Source organism: Talaromyces marneffei, chromosome 2 (assembly GCF_009556855.1).
Source record: "Talaromyces marneffei chromosome 2, complete sequence".
NCBI lineage: Eukaryota > Fungi > Ascomycota > Eurotiomycetes > Eurotiales > Trichocomaceae > Talaromyces > Talaromyces marneffei.
The window spans coordinates 373,908-390,980 of NC_072349.1; the positions used below are offsets into that span (position 1 = coordinate 373,908).

Below are 17,073 nucleotides of genomic sequence, written 5' to 3' on the forward strand. Positions count from 1 at the left end.
CTAATTACTCTTCTGTTTCCTTTTTGAGCGAAACTCATCATCCGTCCATGTATGTGTCTAACTAACTAACTACCTTACCTCTTCTTCTAAACAGAAACTGAAAACATTTTTTATGTTTCTATGTTTGAGTAAAAAAATTCAATGGCCTTTCTCTTTTCGATTCTCTTCTTTTGTGTACCCTTTGTATCAACTTTTTTTTTTCTTTCTTTTTTTTCCTTTTTTCTTCTTTCTCCCCCCTCTCTATGTGAGGGTTTACTTGGCGTGTTTCCTTAAGGGATTAGAACAGTAGGAAAGGAGGCGTGGAAAATGGGCACTGGGGAGGGAAAGCAGGATAGATAAGCGACATGATGGATGGGAAAGGAGGCATGTTTGAATCTTGGAAGGCTGCGTGAGAGGTATGAATCAGAACGGAACAGATTGAGAGCGTGAATGCGAAGTTTCAGTGTTAAAGTATGCCAGACAATATATGTTCGTTGAAATGATTCCGAAATTCTTTTCTAGACATCTCGACATTACGTTCTTCAAATTGTACAAAATTTCATTGACGAACTCGGATATACATCTTATTATCAAGACAGATTCCGCCTTCGCGCCAACCTGATTATTCGTGTTCCGAAGGTGAGCAAATGTAAAATCGTGAAATACATGAACCTGATACCAGAAATAAGGCAAGGCATAATGAAAGCCTGAAGTTTTAAAATATAAAATAGACAGACATACTATCATCAAAGGATCGATTCCGGATCCAATATCTTTTCGCCGTACCATTACCATTTCTCCATTTTCGATGCATCCTCTACGTGGAGAGGGGACGAGATATAAAGCGACCAGTTAAGAAAAACTGCAACACCAAACGACCGAACAAGGAAGCATGAGGGGAATAAAAAAATCAACAAGTTTCTGGATACCGGGACGACTAGTGGGAATGCGTTTCGTGACCTGCACGTCCAACAATATCATCTACATCCTTCCTGTAGACAACTACGCCGCCTTCTGAACAGCGTGCTTTGGTGCGCAGCTCCGTACAAAGCGAGTCAATATCGATTTCGCCGTTGCGGAACTTCTCCATAGATTGAAGACGATCCCTACAATACAGTCAGCGAGTTGGGGTAGGAATTCGTTACAAGATAATACATACCATATGTTGGTGCATGACATAATCTGTGCCTTATCCTCTCCAGGAACGACTTCTTCCTCATCGTCCTGCTTCTGAGCAGCGGACCCCGTCTTGGCAGTGCCAGTAGAATCCTTAGGACTGTTGACGTCGTTGGAGTTACCAAATGGACTGTCGAGGTCAGGCAATGGGAAAGCATCGTTGAAAAACGCTCCAAAGTCTTGGGACAATATAGCATCCTGTGGCTCACGGTAGTCGTTGAATAGTACGGGGTCGAAGGAACCACCATTCTGTTGGGCCAACCAGTCGAATGAGAGGGATTGATCAGCTGCAGCGGGTTGTAATTGGCCTAATAATTGTGGATTGTCATTATTCTTATTCAAAGCCGCCGGCGTCGGGTTGTTGATATTGCCACAGGCCATGCCTAGCTTCTCACAGAAGGATTTCTCACCATCAATGGTGCCGTAATTCGTAGCAGCTTCCTTTCCATAAAAGTCAAACACATTATCTCCCATCTTTCCAACATTCGGCGAGTTCAAGCTCGGCTCGGGTGAAGTACCTATCGACGATTGGCCGTGCTGAGACTCTGAAGATGCACTTGGCGAATCGGTGTTTGATGCTGCCGAACTGGTACTGGTCTGACTCGGATAATTTGATTGTCCATTAGTGAAAGCATTGGCTTTTGCCGCGTTGGACAAATTCTTGCTGTTCAATGAGTTACGACTATTGTCGGGGACCTGAGCCGTAGGTGACACGGCTGTTGTCGAGGGGGTAGTAGGCTTTTGCTTGTTCTGCCCATGGCTGAACATGTGTTTTCCAGGCAAGTCACCGAATTTGGGGAAGTCGAAATAGAAGTCATTATTGTTGAGGTTAGAAAGGTTGCGCGAGTTCATGGTGCTCATAGCGGCCATAGTTGATAAGCCATTTCCTCCACTGAGCCAGGAAATTCGTTTGCGATATTCCTTCAGTTCCACTTGCAATCGCTCAACTTGAGCTCGGAGAAGCCCGTTTTCTTGGTTGGCGGTCTGTGATGCTTTCTCGAGTTCGTCTACTTTGGTTTCGAGATCTTTGAGGTGCTTCTCCTTGCGCTCACGGAAGGCACGCTGTGCAGCGCGATTTTGAGCTTTCCGTTTCTATAACAGTCAGTCGTTGTCCAAAACGAGAAGTTCACATGATATACGTACGGTAGTAGGCTCAGATGTGAGTGGCTTTCGGCCGGGTTTCTTAGCGGCCTTATCTTTATCATCGCTTTCCCGTCTCTTCTTGCCATTACTAGTATCATCTTCATTTCCGTCGAAGGACTTCCTCTTGTCACCCAACTCGTGACCTTCGAATTCAGGAAGGTCCCCAATCAATTGATCGCTACCCTGGAAATCAAAATCAACGTCGGGATCGAAATCGAGGAATGGACTTTCATCTGTTCCGAAGCCCAACCGGCCCGAGCCGGGGGCATCTTGTAACAGGGGAGATTCGAAATAACTCGATGATGCTGGTTCAAAACCATTGCTATTCGATGGTGTCGTGTCGTTGGAAGAAGATTGTGTTCGAGAACGATTCTGCGAGTCTTTCTGGTTCTCATCCTGCTTCTGAGACGGGTTGTTGGAGTTCAGAGCAGCCATGAGGAGATTCTGCTGCTCGGGTGACAGATAAAGACCCTGTTGGTACATGGAATTAAAGTCGGACATGATGAATAATATTAGACGTCAAGTATAGATGAGGTGTGGAGATGCCGATAGACTGTCGATAAATATCGTGTCTGTGTGTGTATGTGTGTGTAGTAAAAGGTCGGGCTTCCCGCCCGTGCTGGCTTCGGCACGTATTCAACAATCGACTACAGTTGAGTCGATGACTGATTGATTGACGAATATCAATCAAAGAGACCAATAATCCGAGTAAGTTCTGGAATAGTTCTATTGAAAGAGACCGTGTTAGTTGAGGGCGGAATCAACGCTGTTTAAAGCAAGAATAGTAGAACGAGTCCGGTCGACGTATGATATGGAACCAAGGGTGTGATATATATTCTTCTATATGAGGGGAAGCATAATGAGGCAAGAGGTATAAACAGCACCAGGATTCTTGAACAAAGACGAGGTCTAGGACAGATAGAGATGAGACGGGCTTTGAACAGACTTTCAGGAACGAACGTCTGTCGGGTGTGGCTTACCAGTTCAGTTGATAGAGCCGATAGTCAACGTTTCCACTCAATCAAGACTCCAACGCCAGGAGCCCGGGATACCTGGCAAGAGGCACTGACGAAGAGTAGCGATGGATGGCACGATTGACGTACGTACAGGCTGGTAATGGTCGGTGGTAGAGATTTTGGGGCGGGGCGCGGGAGGACGGGATGAGGTCGGAGATGGAGAGCTGGATGACTAAGGCAGGAAATTCTAGAAGATACGCAGAGGGATGAGGAAAAGATAAAAGGCAGCACTGCGCGCACTCCGAGGACAGTGTCAACTGCAGTCTCGAATTCGACTAGCACGAAGAGGACACGAGTCGCATGGGTGATTGAAACGTAGTACTCCGTACTAAGGTGTAGTAGTCAAGGGCATGGAGGATGGAGTGGAGAGAAAGCTGCGGAAGGTGATGGGAGGCGAATGGGCAGTTGGGGCGGCGGGCAAGAACGGCTCTCGGCTGTCCGGGCAGTGGGCTGATCTGAGAGTTAGGTTAGGTTGGTTAGTTAAGTTAGCTTTTACTACGGAGCACCTAAGTCGGAGCGAGCGTTGCTGATCCTGGCGCTGGCAGCCTAGGGACTTAACTCCGTCCGTTAAAAGCGGCGAGCAGCGGGGCGCCTCGGATGAATGCTGCAAAAGGGCCAAAGGCAAATCATAAATGGCGAGCGCGAGCGTGGATTGCCCAATCAGAGGCCGGCGATGCGGCGTGGCTGCTCTGAAGGGTTCCATCCTCCACCATCTGCTTATAAATCCAGAAACTGGTCGATGACTACTTGCGGGCAGCCAATCAGAGCCACGCCCAACCTACTTCCAGCCTGAAAATAGCGCACGGCTTAGCACTTACTAACCAACCCTGGGATGCACCCGATGGGAATTGCCGAAGCGCTACATGCGCGCCGCAGGGCATTTGCTGGAATGGGCATCGTTTCGTTCGTATCGCGGTGGGTGGTGAGTCACAGAGCATTACGGAGCACATGGATTATCCCTTCAACCACCAGGCTGCATTGCTAGTTATTTATACAGTGTATAGCATTCGTCTAAGCCGAGATCAACCCCTAACTATTGTAACGAAGCGCTTCTCTAATCACTACTTTTGAGAGGGAACTCAATAACTCCCGCTATGAGCAGCTTTTCCAAGGCAGTTCGGATCTTCTGCGTTTCATACCATGTCAGATCACTAGTGTTGATTTATTGAGAATAGAATTCGCTTGATCGTTATTGCTCGCGCCAAAGCGCGAGTCTTAGGCTAGATTTGTTTCCTGTTCTCTGAACATCTTTTGTAGTTAAGCCAATCGAGATATAACTACACAAAGGTTCAGTTTTGTCTAGAACCATCAACGCACATCCCGTTTACCTATCATAGCTCCTGTGTCCTGCTTTTGGGGTAATCAGCCCCTCTAGAAGAACGATATATGAAAATTATCCCCCGATTGGTTGGTTTATCAGCGGCATTCACCCCTTCGGGATACCTCAGCCGAGCCGCGTCATCAATGGGATATCGCTCGATCTTAGACCTATCTGAAGAAGAAAGAGATATTAGATATCGTTAGATCTATTACAATAGAGCCTAGCTATAAAGAACAGATGGACCCTTTTCGACATTAATTTAGATGTTATTCATATGATCATGGAGAGTGTACAGAATCATCATTAATAAGACACGTCATTATATTGAGCGCTCATCAGATTCGGATGTTGGGAGGATTCTCTTCGTTATAGCAAGGCTCTACTGTAGTAGTAGCGCTGTATATCTTGTAATGGACATATTTACAATGGAGATTTGATTGCCCGAGTCATTGTTCAAAGTCGTCAAGGTTGCGTCTCGTGGTACAAGTTAGGGCTTGGTACTCAAGCCCTAAGTCCTTCGATTTTGATTTTAGCTAGCGAAAGTCTTTCACCTAGTCGCATCCACAAGCACTTGATATAAACCGACTTCAACATAACTTTCTGATCAAATAGTAAGATTTCTAAGCTGTGATTCTTGACGATCCTGACGTCGAAGTCAAGGTGGCCGTACTGAGCTATTCATCGAGTGTTGGGTTTGCACGAGATACAGCATACCATTGTGTCTGACTCGAGTTATGCGCCGATGAAAAATGGGGGTTTATCACTGTATGCGCATCTTCTGAAGTTAATGCTTCAATTTCTATAAGCACGCATCCACTCGAACCTGGTGGATTCACTTCGAAAACAAAACCGCCGCCATAGTTAGCAGTCGTGCTTCCATCGTCACCTGCGGTCAAATTGGTCTTTTTGGGGCAGTTGGTTGATTCAATTTTTGGAATGGAATCCAGAGATTAGGTATTCTGGCTTACATATAGCTAAAGGAAGATCCCAGGCATCTTCACAAAGTGGTACGCCGAAAGGGAAGTCTACCTCCGTACCACATCCACTTTGGTCTTCTGTCCAGGAGATAGAGACGTAGATGTTGTTAGCTCCGTTCTCAACGTATCCGTAGGTATTTCCTGGATCTAGAACGTAGTTATTTTCACAAAACGCGTCGATAACTTTTTGGGCGTCTGATAAGGTGAATGACTGGTATTTGCCATCGTCGTTGTAATTCGAGAAACAAAGTGCATTGCCGGTGTTGATGGCTGTGTTTGTGGGAAATGAGCATGCACTACTCGTGGAAGGTGCAGAAGTGGTTGATGTCGGGCTAGACATGGTGTTATCGTGCTAGCCCAGACAGTCCTTGTGGGTTGGCAGCCAATACTATCGCTGCAGGTAGTTGATGATGAGACACAGGACGCAGTGGAAGCAGCGACACAGAGTGTTCTGCAAGAGCTGAAGGTGCCGGTAGTGCATGATTGCGAACTAGGGTCGACGCTGTTGGGGTTGTTGGAATCAGAAATCTGCAAGCTCTATATGAGTAAAAACAAAAGGGTGTAACTTATCGCTGTCATTGCTATCATCATCGCCGTCATCATTGCCAGTCGTCTTGCAGTCCGGGCCAAAGCAATCCCCAGGAGGACATCGCAATGGTCCGCACCCGCCACCATGGTCGCAGAGGGGACCGATGCAATCACCGCCGTGACTACATCCTAGACCAAAGCCGCTCTACCCTGGGCGACTGACTGAGCTGCTTGCCAAATGTACGTCTGACAGCAATGAGGAACTCCACATTGCCTACAGCAGCAGCCCGATCCGATGTAACACCGAGTCGCCCGTCTCCGGGTCAATGGCAGCGAGGACGAGCCCATACGATTCGTTGATCAATGAAGAACTACACCCAGTTTCTGCGAGGGTCAGAAAGTGTTGGACACTATCCTTAGACGGCCCCTGCAGGTAATCCTTGTAAGGTATAGGTAGCGTTGGTTTTGGCTCAACGGAAGGGGGTGGAGGACGTGGCCACATTCTGTATAGTGATGTATCGGATATCAATCAAAAAGTTGCAATTTAAGAGTAATGAGGATAGAAGCAGGCATTTCAGCATTTCTCTGTGATACGATTACTGAGCTAGGAGAATTTATAAGTCATGTGCATTGAAACCCCGCAATAAGCCACTACGTAGTACAAGTTGTTGCATATTTAAGTTTAGTTTAATAGACATTCCAACATGAGTATTCCGTAGTCGTCAATGCGGACTCTATCCAAATATTAAACCGATTCCTGGTTGGTCTATTCCATATTTGGTTAGTGTGCTGCTTGACAGTCCCTGTTTGGACGACCGTGAACCACGTGACCTATTTTGTGAGTTTCTCCCCTTTGAAGAGGATCGTCACCAGCGTAGATTGTAGAGCAATCCCCGCAGTGACTCGACATCTTCTATATTTACACATAGGCCTAGCCCGCATTACTTTCAGAGTAATCCTACAACGACGTTCTTATTTTTAAAGCACCTTCGCGCAGCGTCTCGCAAAATCTTTCACACCCGCAAATGGCGTCCGATGTGGCGGCCCTCGAGGCAGAGGTCAAAGAATTCAAATTACAGGTGAGGTAGCGCGCATACATCGTGCGGATTCTTGGACTGATTTTTCCAGCTTGAAACTGTTCAATCAAGCTTGCAGGTAGATCCCGATAATGCGGAGCTTCAAAGCCTCAAGGCTGAATTAGAAGAATTCATTGGCTTGACAGAAGCATCGATCGCCGAACTCAAACCGGCTACACCTACGCCAGCACCTTCACAACCATCCGCAAAAGAGAAGTGGTCTAGAGATAGTCATCCCGCTTTTCAGTCTGGTTATCGCAAAGCCACGGATTCTGCCCCGCCCGACGAACCTGCCGCCCCTGTCTCATTCTCCGTCAATGATAGCGTGCTCGCGCGGTGGAAATCTGGAGATGGTTCATATTATCCCGCACGAATAACTTCGATTACCGGATCATCCAGTAACCCGGTGTATATTATTTCGTTTAAGTCATATGGCACGACTGAGACATTGTCGGCGAGAGATATCAAGCCTATTTCAAGTGGAGCTGATTCACGAAAACGCAAAGCTGATGGAACGCCAGGCACACCGTCATCGCAGTCTAGCACGCCGCAACATACGGGTATCATTTCGGCGGCGGCCGATATTAATCCTACTCTTGCCGACCAGGCTCGCAACGAGCCCAGCAAAGTTAGCGATGGACCTACACGACCGAACAAGGTACCGCGAAAGGTGAAGGCGAACAAAGAACTGGAGGCTGGGAAATCGAAATGGCAAGATTTTACGAGCAAGTCAAAGTTTGGAAAGGCGGCGAAGAAAGAGAGTATGTTTCGCACACCGGAAGGTGTCAACGCTAGAGGTATGTTTTCACTTCAAGCTATTACTTACGTGTGCCTGTACTTACATTTCGTGATAGTGGGCTTCGTTGGTTCCGGTCAAGCAATGCGCAAGGACCCCACGCGCAGCCGTCACATTTACCAGCAAGGCGAGGAAGAAGGCTACTGAAGCTTTGTGAGATAGGCGGGAATGGTGGACCATTCTTACAGTTATCATTACTCCAGAGCGATTCTTTCTTTGATGTTATGTTCTGTTATTTCTGATTTGATCTCATGGCTAACTATGGTGTTAGTGGCGCAGGCGTATTTATAGTTGATCAATATGAAATTTGTTCATGGCTGGGTATCATGCATCCTCGTTTGAATGTTTGTGTTGATGAGCCCCGTTTCGAGATTTGTGCTTATGCTAGTGTTGTTCAGGAACGGTCAGTACCTGTAGGCTAGGCTTGTGTCTGTCGGCCTTCGTAGTGTGCTCATGCCGTTGCATGCAGCTATCGAATCTAGGCATGGACGTGACATGTCTCTGCTTGACATGCGATTCATGCATTCTTGATCGTGTAGTGGACGATCGTATCAAGAACCTCAAAGCCTCCTCTCTTCATAAATACTATGTCCTCAGATATACCTCTCAATCGATATCATTTCCATCTGAGAAGATAAATCTATCCCTGATTTTCCGCCTAAACCCCTCCCACATATCTTTCCTATAATCCGTCTCTGCGGCTTGGGCCGTGGTTCCATTCCCATACCCGACGGCGCCACCATTACCAACCCCTTGCTCTCCTTCCTCAACGGGCGACTTGAATAAATACTCCAATTCCAATTCCCGTATCATCCACCGATATACAACCCCTGACTCATCACTGTAATGCCGCACCGGGCGCCAGAAGATTGTGTTCAGAATCGATTTGGAGTGGGCTTTGAAAAGGGGAAGAAGTTCGTTCGGAAAGGCGTCGAGGAGGGCTTTGAGGGTGTAGATGCTGTCTAGACTGTCCATTATAACGAGTAGCAGTTCGAGGGGGAGGTTTAGGAGAAGGTTGTAGTTTTTTCTAGTTATTGCGGAGTTGGATTCGGAGGTCATGGTTGCGTTGCAGCTCTTTACCGGTCGTTGTTTCTTAGGTAGTGGTAAGCGGCTGGATTGGTGTCTGGCATGCCTGGCCAGACTGATATCAGACGGCACTCCATTTGTACGGGATAGTTATTGGGGATTGGCTGTACATTGTCCGGTGATGAAAGGAATGAGTTCAGGTTGAGGATATGCTCAGGGACAAGATTGATGGTGGTCCACGGGAATATGGGAATATGGAGCACTACTCCAGTAGGCTCATCCCATTGGTCGAAAGTTTTCTGCATTTTCTCGTTTGTGTTTCAAAACTGTCTGAATTCATACACGTTTTTCTCAATAAAACATTAATATACACAAGAGAAAGACTTGGAAAATCCAGGTGTTAATCGAAAATCGGGTATATACTGGAATTGGAAACAACTGTTCCAGTCAATGAGAACGATCACGATATATCGTCGAAACAATGAGCACCCAGGAGGTAGACCTAAGGCATATTCAATCATCCAACTTCTCCACAAGACAAGCAGTCCCATAAGCACAAATCTGCGAAAACCCGCCCATATCAACAATATCAAACCTCATCGCCACCAACGCATTCCCACCCCTGGACATACACTCTCCCACCATCCTCTCCACAGCTTCATTGCGAGCCGTATACAGCAATTTTGTAAAGACGCGAATTTCGCCGCCAACCACTGAGCGCGCAATGCCGCCTAGGCCAGCACCCCAGTTGCGTGAGCGCACGGTTAGCCCGTAGACTGTCCCTAGGACCTTGGTGATTTTGTAGCCGGGTAAGTCGTTCATGGTGCTTGTGATGACGCCGTGGGTGTCGGTGAAGCAGGAGAATATTTCGTTTTCGGGGATAGCATTGTCGCTTTTGTTACTGTTACCTCCGGCCATTTTTTTTATTATTTCGAATCGTTTTATTGTAGGTGAGAGTACGACTGCTTGAAGCCTTTGGAAGTGCTCAATGTTCTGATATCCAGAGATGCGTTTGTTCGTTGTCTTGTCAGGATGGTCTTCCGAAACCGTCCTTCTTTGATCGCAGTAATCGGTATATGATATGTTATTGATCCTTAGATCCAAAACATGAGGGATACGGTCAAATATATACCTCATCAATGAACAAAAAATCACTCAATTCCGCCTCGTGAACTTAGACTACGTTGTGAGGCTAATCCCGGATGGTTGATCCATCGAACATCGTATTTGCGCAGCACTCATTGGCGCGCCGTGTCCTAAGATTGCGCTCTGAATTGCCGGAAAGGGAAATTTTAGGGCTACGGCCAAGCGCTTGGTAGCAATCAGTCAGTCACCTGTTTTCGAGGTTGCTTGGCATGTTTCTAGGAATTGGATCTTTTAATTTGTACAGTGTGTTATATATTCACAGGTAAGGTACGTGATTATGTACTTGTGAGGATGTTGATGGATCCACAACCTTGGAACCATCTGTATACCTAGGTATTGGCAGCAGTCTGGTTATCGTTCTAGATAGTCATGAGAAGATACTCTCAGTAACCCCAGACCGTCTCACTCGAACGGCTTCATTGTGTCCGGTTCGTTAGGATGAGATGCACTCCGCAATAACTGCCAAAAACCCTGGTAAGAATCTCCAGCAACCTGCTCCTCGAGACTGGAGCAGACTTTCTATACCAGTAGGAATGCGCCTACAGAGTGCTTGAAGTGGGTTACTTAAGGAGTGAAGCCCAATAAAGCTGTTACGCCGTATTGACAGATACCTATCAATTGGAGGGATGTAGGAGAACGAAGTAGTTCCACTAATATTGGCTCCGAACCGGTATGTTCGCCGTACAGCTTCTCTCGAATGAGAACTGTGTCTTCTGGCAGTAATTTAAGGGTTTGAAAGAACCCAACGTTCAATGGCGAGGTCGATGAATCCACATCTATAAGTATCCCAAGTTGTGAAGACGACCTCATCGTCAAGGCTATTAGGTTTAGTTCAATTCGCATATGTTGATAATCATTTCGGAAAAGATGTATAGATTGACAGTCGAGGAATTGGCAGCATAATATCCATTGTGAACCAGAACGATATGCCAATGTGTCTCAGAAAGAAGCACGGCAGTTGATGCGACCTCACCTATTTGACCTAAATATTGAAAAGTCGAAAATCTGTTCCACACTGAATATGAATACCGAGCCTAGCATCGATCGATCCTGGTTAACTACTTTTAATGATATCAATTTATGCACAGTTTCTTTAGTATTTTACCTATAGGTATAGTTTTAATTAGTAATGATGATGGCTCAACGCTAACCCTGTAATAGGATCTAACTGGAACGCTAACTTGTTATTTGTTCTCTTCATCGTGAGGATATGAAGGTACCAGACACCAGTAGATGGTAGAAGGACGTATAGACATATGGAATACTAAAGTTATAAACATCCTGGCATGTTGGATATCAGCACCCTGAACCTATGTTTCCCGTACGACAAGTTAAGGAATGCATCAGTTGACGTACGGATACAACATCGCATTCCTTCCTTTGCTCGAGTCATACAAATATGTGGTGGCCGTTTGCTTCCTTGTTGATTATAAGAGGTAGAAATTTGATGTTCAATCTGTTACTTTGGAAGACTAAGGTGTGGCATGTAGCATCTTGAATGTGGCTGTTGAGTTCAGTGAAGGAATTTTGTATCTGAAAGATCTAGCATTGTAGTGCTTGTCAAAAATAAGCATTGAGTAGGTAGTAAGTCCACATTCCATAGCCAGATGTTGCTATGGTAGCAACGTGTTGCGCCTATCTGGCTGGAATCTGTATCTAGGGGAGTCCGCATTCCACCCTAACTCTATGGATACTTGATACTTCACCGACAATTGCCGGATGGAAGTAAACAATATTTGTCTGCCATATCGAAAATATAAACATGTTACTACATCCACCTGTCCGACACCGAAGGCCTTCTCTAAAACTTTTCATTACCATCAACCTTGTTCTTTCAATCTCCTCCCAATACCGCCGCACCTATCAACGGAAAGGAAGCTCTATAGTGCTTCAAGTCGTGAGTTATACATGATACATTGAACAATTGACAAGACAGATCTAGGTTACCAACGCATTATAATCATTCGACATGCACACCAAGACCCCCTCGACTTTCTTCTTCGCGCTGTTCGCCTTCTTGCTGGTCTCTGTTAGTGCTTTACCGAGGGTACGTCCATATCCATCATCATAGGAAACACATGTCTAATAGGCAGCAACACAGGTCCTACGCTCAAACACCACACCGACACAGACTTTACCATTACCATCAGAATCTTTCAGTATGCAATCGACCAGTCAAATCGTGAGCTCAACGGCTGGTCCGACGCCCGAGACACATCCGACACTGCGCCTTCTCCCCAATCCTCCCTTGGCAGATATCGGGGCGGGCAGTAAAGCAAACAAAGCAGACAAAGCAGACAAAGCCGACCCGACATCAACTTCGTCAGCGACGCCTAGTGCTACTGTTACTACATTGGAGATGACTCCTTCTTTCTTGACGAGTTTGAGGATATTTGTAGCCAATTTTTCACGGCTGATGGGAGTGGCATAGAGGTCCTTATGACAAAATGGAAGATCATATGTTTGGGGATATTGGTTGTTTCACTTATGGAGGCTATTCAAGGAGATTAGAGGCCATCAAGGGGTCGTACCAAAAAATATTGGAGGTAATTCTTGTTGAAGCGTCTCGCCGAAGCATGTTTGTTATATGTATGCCTGTATCTAGATCATTAATACCCATCGTCACATAATATATCAGCGAATCGGAAAGGTCGATCAATCCTTGCCTTTATTCTCTATATTCAACAACTCAATGGACATGCCACTTTGCCAGCGGAGTTTTACTCCGAGAGTCAAAATGACATCACGACACTCTATAAGTATTGAAAAAGTATCAATTCCTCAAATTATATATGATATTCTTCACTTATTTTGAAAATTGAAAATTAAAAACATTCCATACATGGTATCAGTTCTGTTCTCATTGTTGTAACATGTCGCGAAACATATGCGTTACCACAGCCGAGGGCAACACCGGCTTTCTCATCACAAAACTCCTTCTCACCGACCCCAAATTCAGAAAGAAAGTTGATCGGGTCACAGCATTGGCTATAAATACTCAATCACCATATGTCCAAGAACTTGAAAAACTCGGCGCAGTAATCGCTCAACACAGACCCGGTCGTGTTCGCGATACTACCCAAGTCCTCCGATATACAGAAGCGGATACGTTGATGCTTATTCCGCCAGCACACGTGAACAAGATTGATATAACGTTGGAGATCCTCGAAGCTGCAAAGAGAGTTAACATTGGGAATGTGTGTCTGCTCAGTGCAGCCGGTTGTGATCTGGCGGATCGAGATGCGCAGCCGAGATTGAGAGAGTTTATTGAGCTGGAGGTGGCTTTGATGAAGATGAAGGGTAATCCAAGTACTAGGACAGGTTATTCGAATTGCATTATCAGGTTTGTCCTTTCTGGGATTACCGCCCATCTCATTAAAGTATGCTTACGAGGACAGGCCGGGTTTCTATGCGGAGAATCTTCTGCTCTATACTCCTGAGGCTCAAGCGGAAGGGCTACTTCCAATCCCCATTGGAAAGGATCATCAATTCCCTCCCATTGCTTTAAAAGTAGGTATTGGATTTAAAGTTGAGAGTCAAAGTTGACACGGTTTAGGATGTCGCCGAATTGGCGGCTCATGTGCTTACCGGCAAAGGGAAACACGGCTTCAGCGATCAACATCGCGGTCAACTTATGACCATGACAGGTAAGCCGCCATCTTTTGAAGCTGGTTTTGCGAGATCTAATTGGATAAATAGGACCCATGCTAGTCACCGGCGACGAACTAGCCGAGATCGCTAGCAAAACGCTTGGTGTCAAATTGGCCTTCGATGATGTTTCAGGGTACTGTGCAGCTCTTCATGTCATAATCCACAAAATTTGTAGTGACTAACGTACAACAAAGCAACGAGGCTCGCCGTCTCCTCCGTTTCCAAACCAGCCAAGATGAAGCAGAAAGACAGTATCTACTGGAATATTACTCTCTGGTACGAGAAGGAAAGACCAATTACATCTCTACCAATTGCTTCCATGATGTTACAGGCTCGCATCCAATTGAGCCGCCACAGTTCTTTGACATCTACAAGGATCAATTCATGCCGAAGATGGCTCTGCAGCGGGTGGAACCTGATGTTGCGTAGTCCAGCCTGAGTGATGCCTTCAACTCGTCTTGAGGTTCAGATTTGTTTCTCCAGTTGACACTAGGCCTGTTTGCTCTAAGTGAGAGATTTATATACATGTAGTGGAGCTAATAGAGATTATTATTAGATTTAATCCACACATAATAGATAATCCTAGCCCGAACCTGGTTCACTAACTGAGTAATACATGCGGCTAGTAGGATAAACATCAAAGCACGAGAATGCAATTCATATCGGACATACGAGACGCTCAAGGAGAATTCATTTCTAGGTAGGTCGGAGGAAATGGTGCACAAAGGAAGGACTCACTCTATCAGCCCATTAACATGGTCTTTGGAAAAGGCTGCTCAGTCTTTACGGACATAAGTAGATATTGCCTCCTCTTCTGGGGTTCTCGCCGCCTTGTCTTGAATGTACAAGTCAGTGCCAAATATGATGGATACCTCGCTTCCATAATACGCTCTATGCCAGTCTGATACCAAATTTCAAATTTAGTGTTTATCTACAGTCTTGTCATAAATCCTATATCTACTTACATGATTATGACGCTTTAGGACTGAGGTCTTCAAGCTCTCCGTTATATATCGCATATTCAAATCTCTCAAGTGTTGCTCTCGACACAGCATCTCCAGCTGGCAATAACTGGCTGAAATAGAGAAAAGCAATACCAGACTCACGATCTATTACCCAATTAAGATTGGGTAGGCCACTCCAGGACATACTTCCAGCCTTTCGGCCATTAACCCAACCTTTCTCTGATATTTGACCGCCAACTGAGTAATTAATTTCGTGCGGCAGAACGACTTGCTTGGTCGCCTCGGAGCCTGCTTTGCTTTCTCGGAAATTCTTATAACTCGAAGCCCTGTTTTCACGTACTGCTGTAATTCCTCCAGCGGTCAGGCATGGAGTGAAAAGATCGTCCATTGTGGATGCCTTGAGCAGAGTACCATCATTCTTAAGAATCGAGATCAGGAGTTTCGCATAGTCTGCTGGACAAGAAAAAATCCCACCACCGCCCTGGTCGTCGCTAACTTCATCAGGGAAGAACCGCGTTGGGCTAGGGCCTAAAGTGCCGTCGGCGGTTCTCTCTGCCATGTCTGCGCGCCTAGATAAAATGTCCGGTCGTTCCTGGAGCCTAAACGTCGTCGAGTTCATCCCAAGTGGTTTCCAGATATTCTCTTCCATGAATGAGCCTAGGGTTTTGTTGGTCACGCGCTCGATCATCTGACCCGCCCAATCGAGGCCGACCCCATAAGTCCAAGAACTTCCTGGCTCATGTAATAATGGAAGGAAGTAAGATTCGACCTATGAAAAGTTGTTCAGTAAGTGTTTTCAACAAGTCCCCTCCCAAAAAAAACAAAGAATTTGAATATACGTGAGATGCATACAACAGGCCCTTGGCCGATACCCGGCACATTTGCATATGTACAGTAGCGTCTCAGTTCAGGTTCTGCAAAGCCGTATCCCAGTCCACTTTGATGCGAGAGCAACATTCTGAGCGTAATTTTATTTTTTGTATCTTTGAAAATGGGCTTCCCGGAATCATCCTCAAATCCGACAAGGATCTGCGGGGTTTTCCACTCGGGTAGAATACTAGACACATCTTCATCGAGCTTCAGAAGTCCTCTCTCCACGCACTGCATAGCAGAGATAGCTGTCATAAGTTTCGTGCATGACGCTATCCACATGGTTGTGTCCGGAGTAAGAGGTGGGCTCGATAGCTCTGAAGCAGGGTCCATCGACATTGAGCCGAAGCTCTTCGAGTACGCGATGCCTGGACATGGTCAGTGATTAGCAATTTGCTCGTCTTATTTACGGTGAGGGAGATCGCTATTGTTCGAGCTTGTCTGCAGACTATTTGACAGCTGAAAGGTACGCACCATCCTTATTTACAACTGTCAGAACAACGCCTGGGAGTATTCGATCAGGGCCCGGGGCCGTGGCCTGCTGCATGTGTGCTTCAAAAGTGTCCATTTTGGTGACCAACTATTGCAAGTTTATTGACTCTCGGTTTGTAGGTATGCACATGTCTGCAAGCTTTGACTCCTGGAGGCTAACAGGATCGCCCCTCCACCCCCTCACACCCCTCGGCTCTAGTGTTAATGAATGAGGAGTCGCGGATATATACCGGTATACAGAGCTTGGCCGAACCTTACGGCCCCAGTAAAATGATTGGGGCCATGCTTAACCGGACTTTGTTCTTCTCTTTGCCCCAGGTTCACTGGGGTACGCATCTCTCCAGAACAGATGCCAATTGGACGGTGTTGTGGGAGATTTCGGTACCTGGCTCTTTGGATCAAAACAATATGTGACATGCAACACGGCCTCTGCTCTGTGCACAAAACCCCATGGGGGTACATGTAGAGGCCAATTGAAACGAGGCAGGATAGCCGTGTGTAGAATTTCCAACTTACTGGCGGCCCACTTTGGATAAGAACCTGCGCCTAACATCGAGATATTAAGAGCAATATTTGGTGAGGGATCAATTGTCGTCATCGCACTTCTTTCATAATTGGGTCTTTTATAAATGGATATGCTCTTTTCTCCAGTGGTACTGTCACTTAGTTCTTCAACCCTCAACACCTTCTAGAGGAATCCGCTAAGCCGGGGTTACTTGCTGCTCCTGGTCTACAGCCACTATTTCAGCTATCCAAATCATGTCTAACAACAGGACAAAAGGCCCAATGCCTGACTATGTCAAGTAACTTCCTGTTGAACTGAGAGTCAAGAGCCCGCCTCGAAGCTGAGTAAATGAATGGTACAGTTATATGTTATCTATGGCGTCGTATTTGTTGGTGATGGTATATCA

General features: G+C 46.1%; 7 protein-coding genes across 7 annotated transcripts; 3 read left to right on the plus strand and 4 right to left on the minus strand.

Moving 5' to 3' along the window:
- Positions 1-916: 916 nt before the first annotated feature.
- On the minus strand, positions 917-2,799 carry EYB26_002474 (uncharacterized protein; the record flags this gene model as incomplete). The annotated part of the gene is made up of 3 exons (XM_054261779.1): positions 917-1,085; positions 1,139-2,247; positions 2,299-2,799. 3 exons carry the CDS (start codon positions 2,797-2,799, stop codon positions 917-919), a joined length of 1,779 nt encoding a protein of 592 aa, XP_054117754.1.
- Positions 2,800-7,165: 4,366 nt separating this feature from the next.
- On the plus strand, positions 7,166-8,159 carry EYB26_002475 (uncharacterized protein; the record flags this gene model as incomplete). The annotated part of the gene is made up of 3 exons (XM_054261780.1): positions 7,166-7,219; positions 7,269-8,013; positions 8,071-8,159. 3 exons carry the CDS (start codon positions 7,166-7,168, stop codon positions 8,157-8,159), a joined length of 888 nt encoding a protein of 295 aa, XP_054117755.1.
- Positions 8,160-8,618: 459 nt separating this feature from the next.
- EYB26_002476 (uncharacterized protein) lies at positions 8,619-9,071 on the minus strand (the record flags this gene model as incomplete). Its single annotated transcript, XM_054261781.1, has 1 exon — positions 8,619-9,071. The coding sequence occupies one exon, from the start codon at positions 9,069-9,071 to the stop codon at positions 8,619-8,621; it is 453 nt and encodes a 150-aa protein (XP_054117756.1).
- Positions 9,072-9,551: 480 nt separating this feature from the next.
- Positions 9,552-9,956, minus strand: EYB26_002477 (uncharacterized protein; the record flags this gene model as incomplete). Its single annotated transcript, XM_054261782.1, has 1 exon — positions 9,552-9,956. One exon carries the CDS (start codon positions 9,954-9,956, stop codon positions 9,552-9,554), a length of 405 nt encoding a protein of 134 aa, XP_054117757.1.
- A 2,197-nt stretch (positions 9,957-12,153) lies between these two features.
- Positions 12,154-12,615, plus strand: EYB26_002478 (uncharacterized protein; the record flags this gene model as incomplete). Its single annotated transcript, XM_054261783.1, has 2 exons — positions 12,154-12,231; positions 12,286-12,615. The coding sequence occupies 2 exons, from the start codon at positions 12,154-12,156 to the stop codon at positions 12,613-12,615; spliced, it is 408 nt and encodes a 135-aa protein (XP_054117758.1).
- A 442-nt stretch (positions 12,616-13,057) lies between these two features.
- EYB26_002479 (uncharacterized protein) lies at positions 13,058-14,264 on the plus strand (the record flags this gene model as incomplete). Its single annotated transcript, XM_054261784.1, has 5 exons — positions 13,058-13,527; positions 13,583-13,694; positions 13,741-13,831; positions 13,884-13,968; positions 14,030-14,264. The coding sequence occupies 5 exons, from the start codon at positions 13,058-13,060 to the stop codon at positions 14,262-14,264; spliced, it is 993 nt and encodes a 330-aa protein (XP_054117759.1).
- Positions 14,265-14,804: 540 nt separating this feature from the next.
- Positions 14,805-16,238, minus strand: EYB26_002480 (uncharacterized protein; the record flags this gene model as incomplete). The annotated part of the gene is made up of 3 exons (XM_054261785.1): positions 14,805-15,569; positions 15,653-16,038; positions 16,145-16,238. The coding sequence occupies 3 exons, from the start codon at positions 16,236-16,238 to the stop codon at positions 14,805-14,807; spliced, it is 1,245 nt and encodes a 414-aa protein (XP_054117760.1).
- Positions 16,239-17,073: the final 835 nt, after the last annotated feature.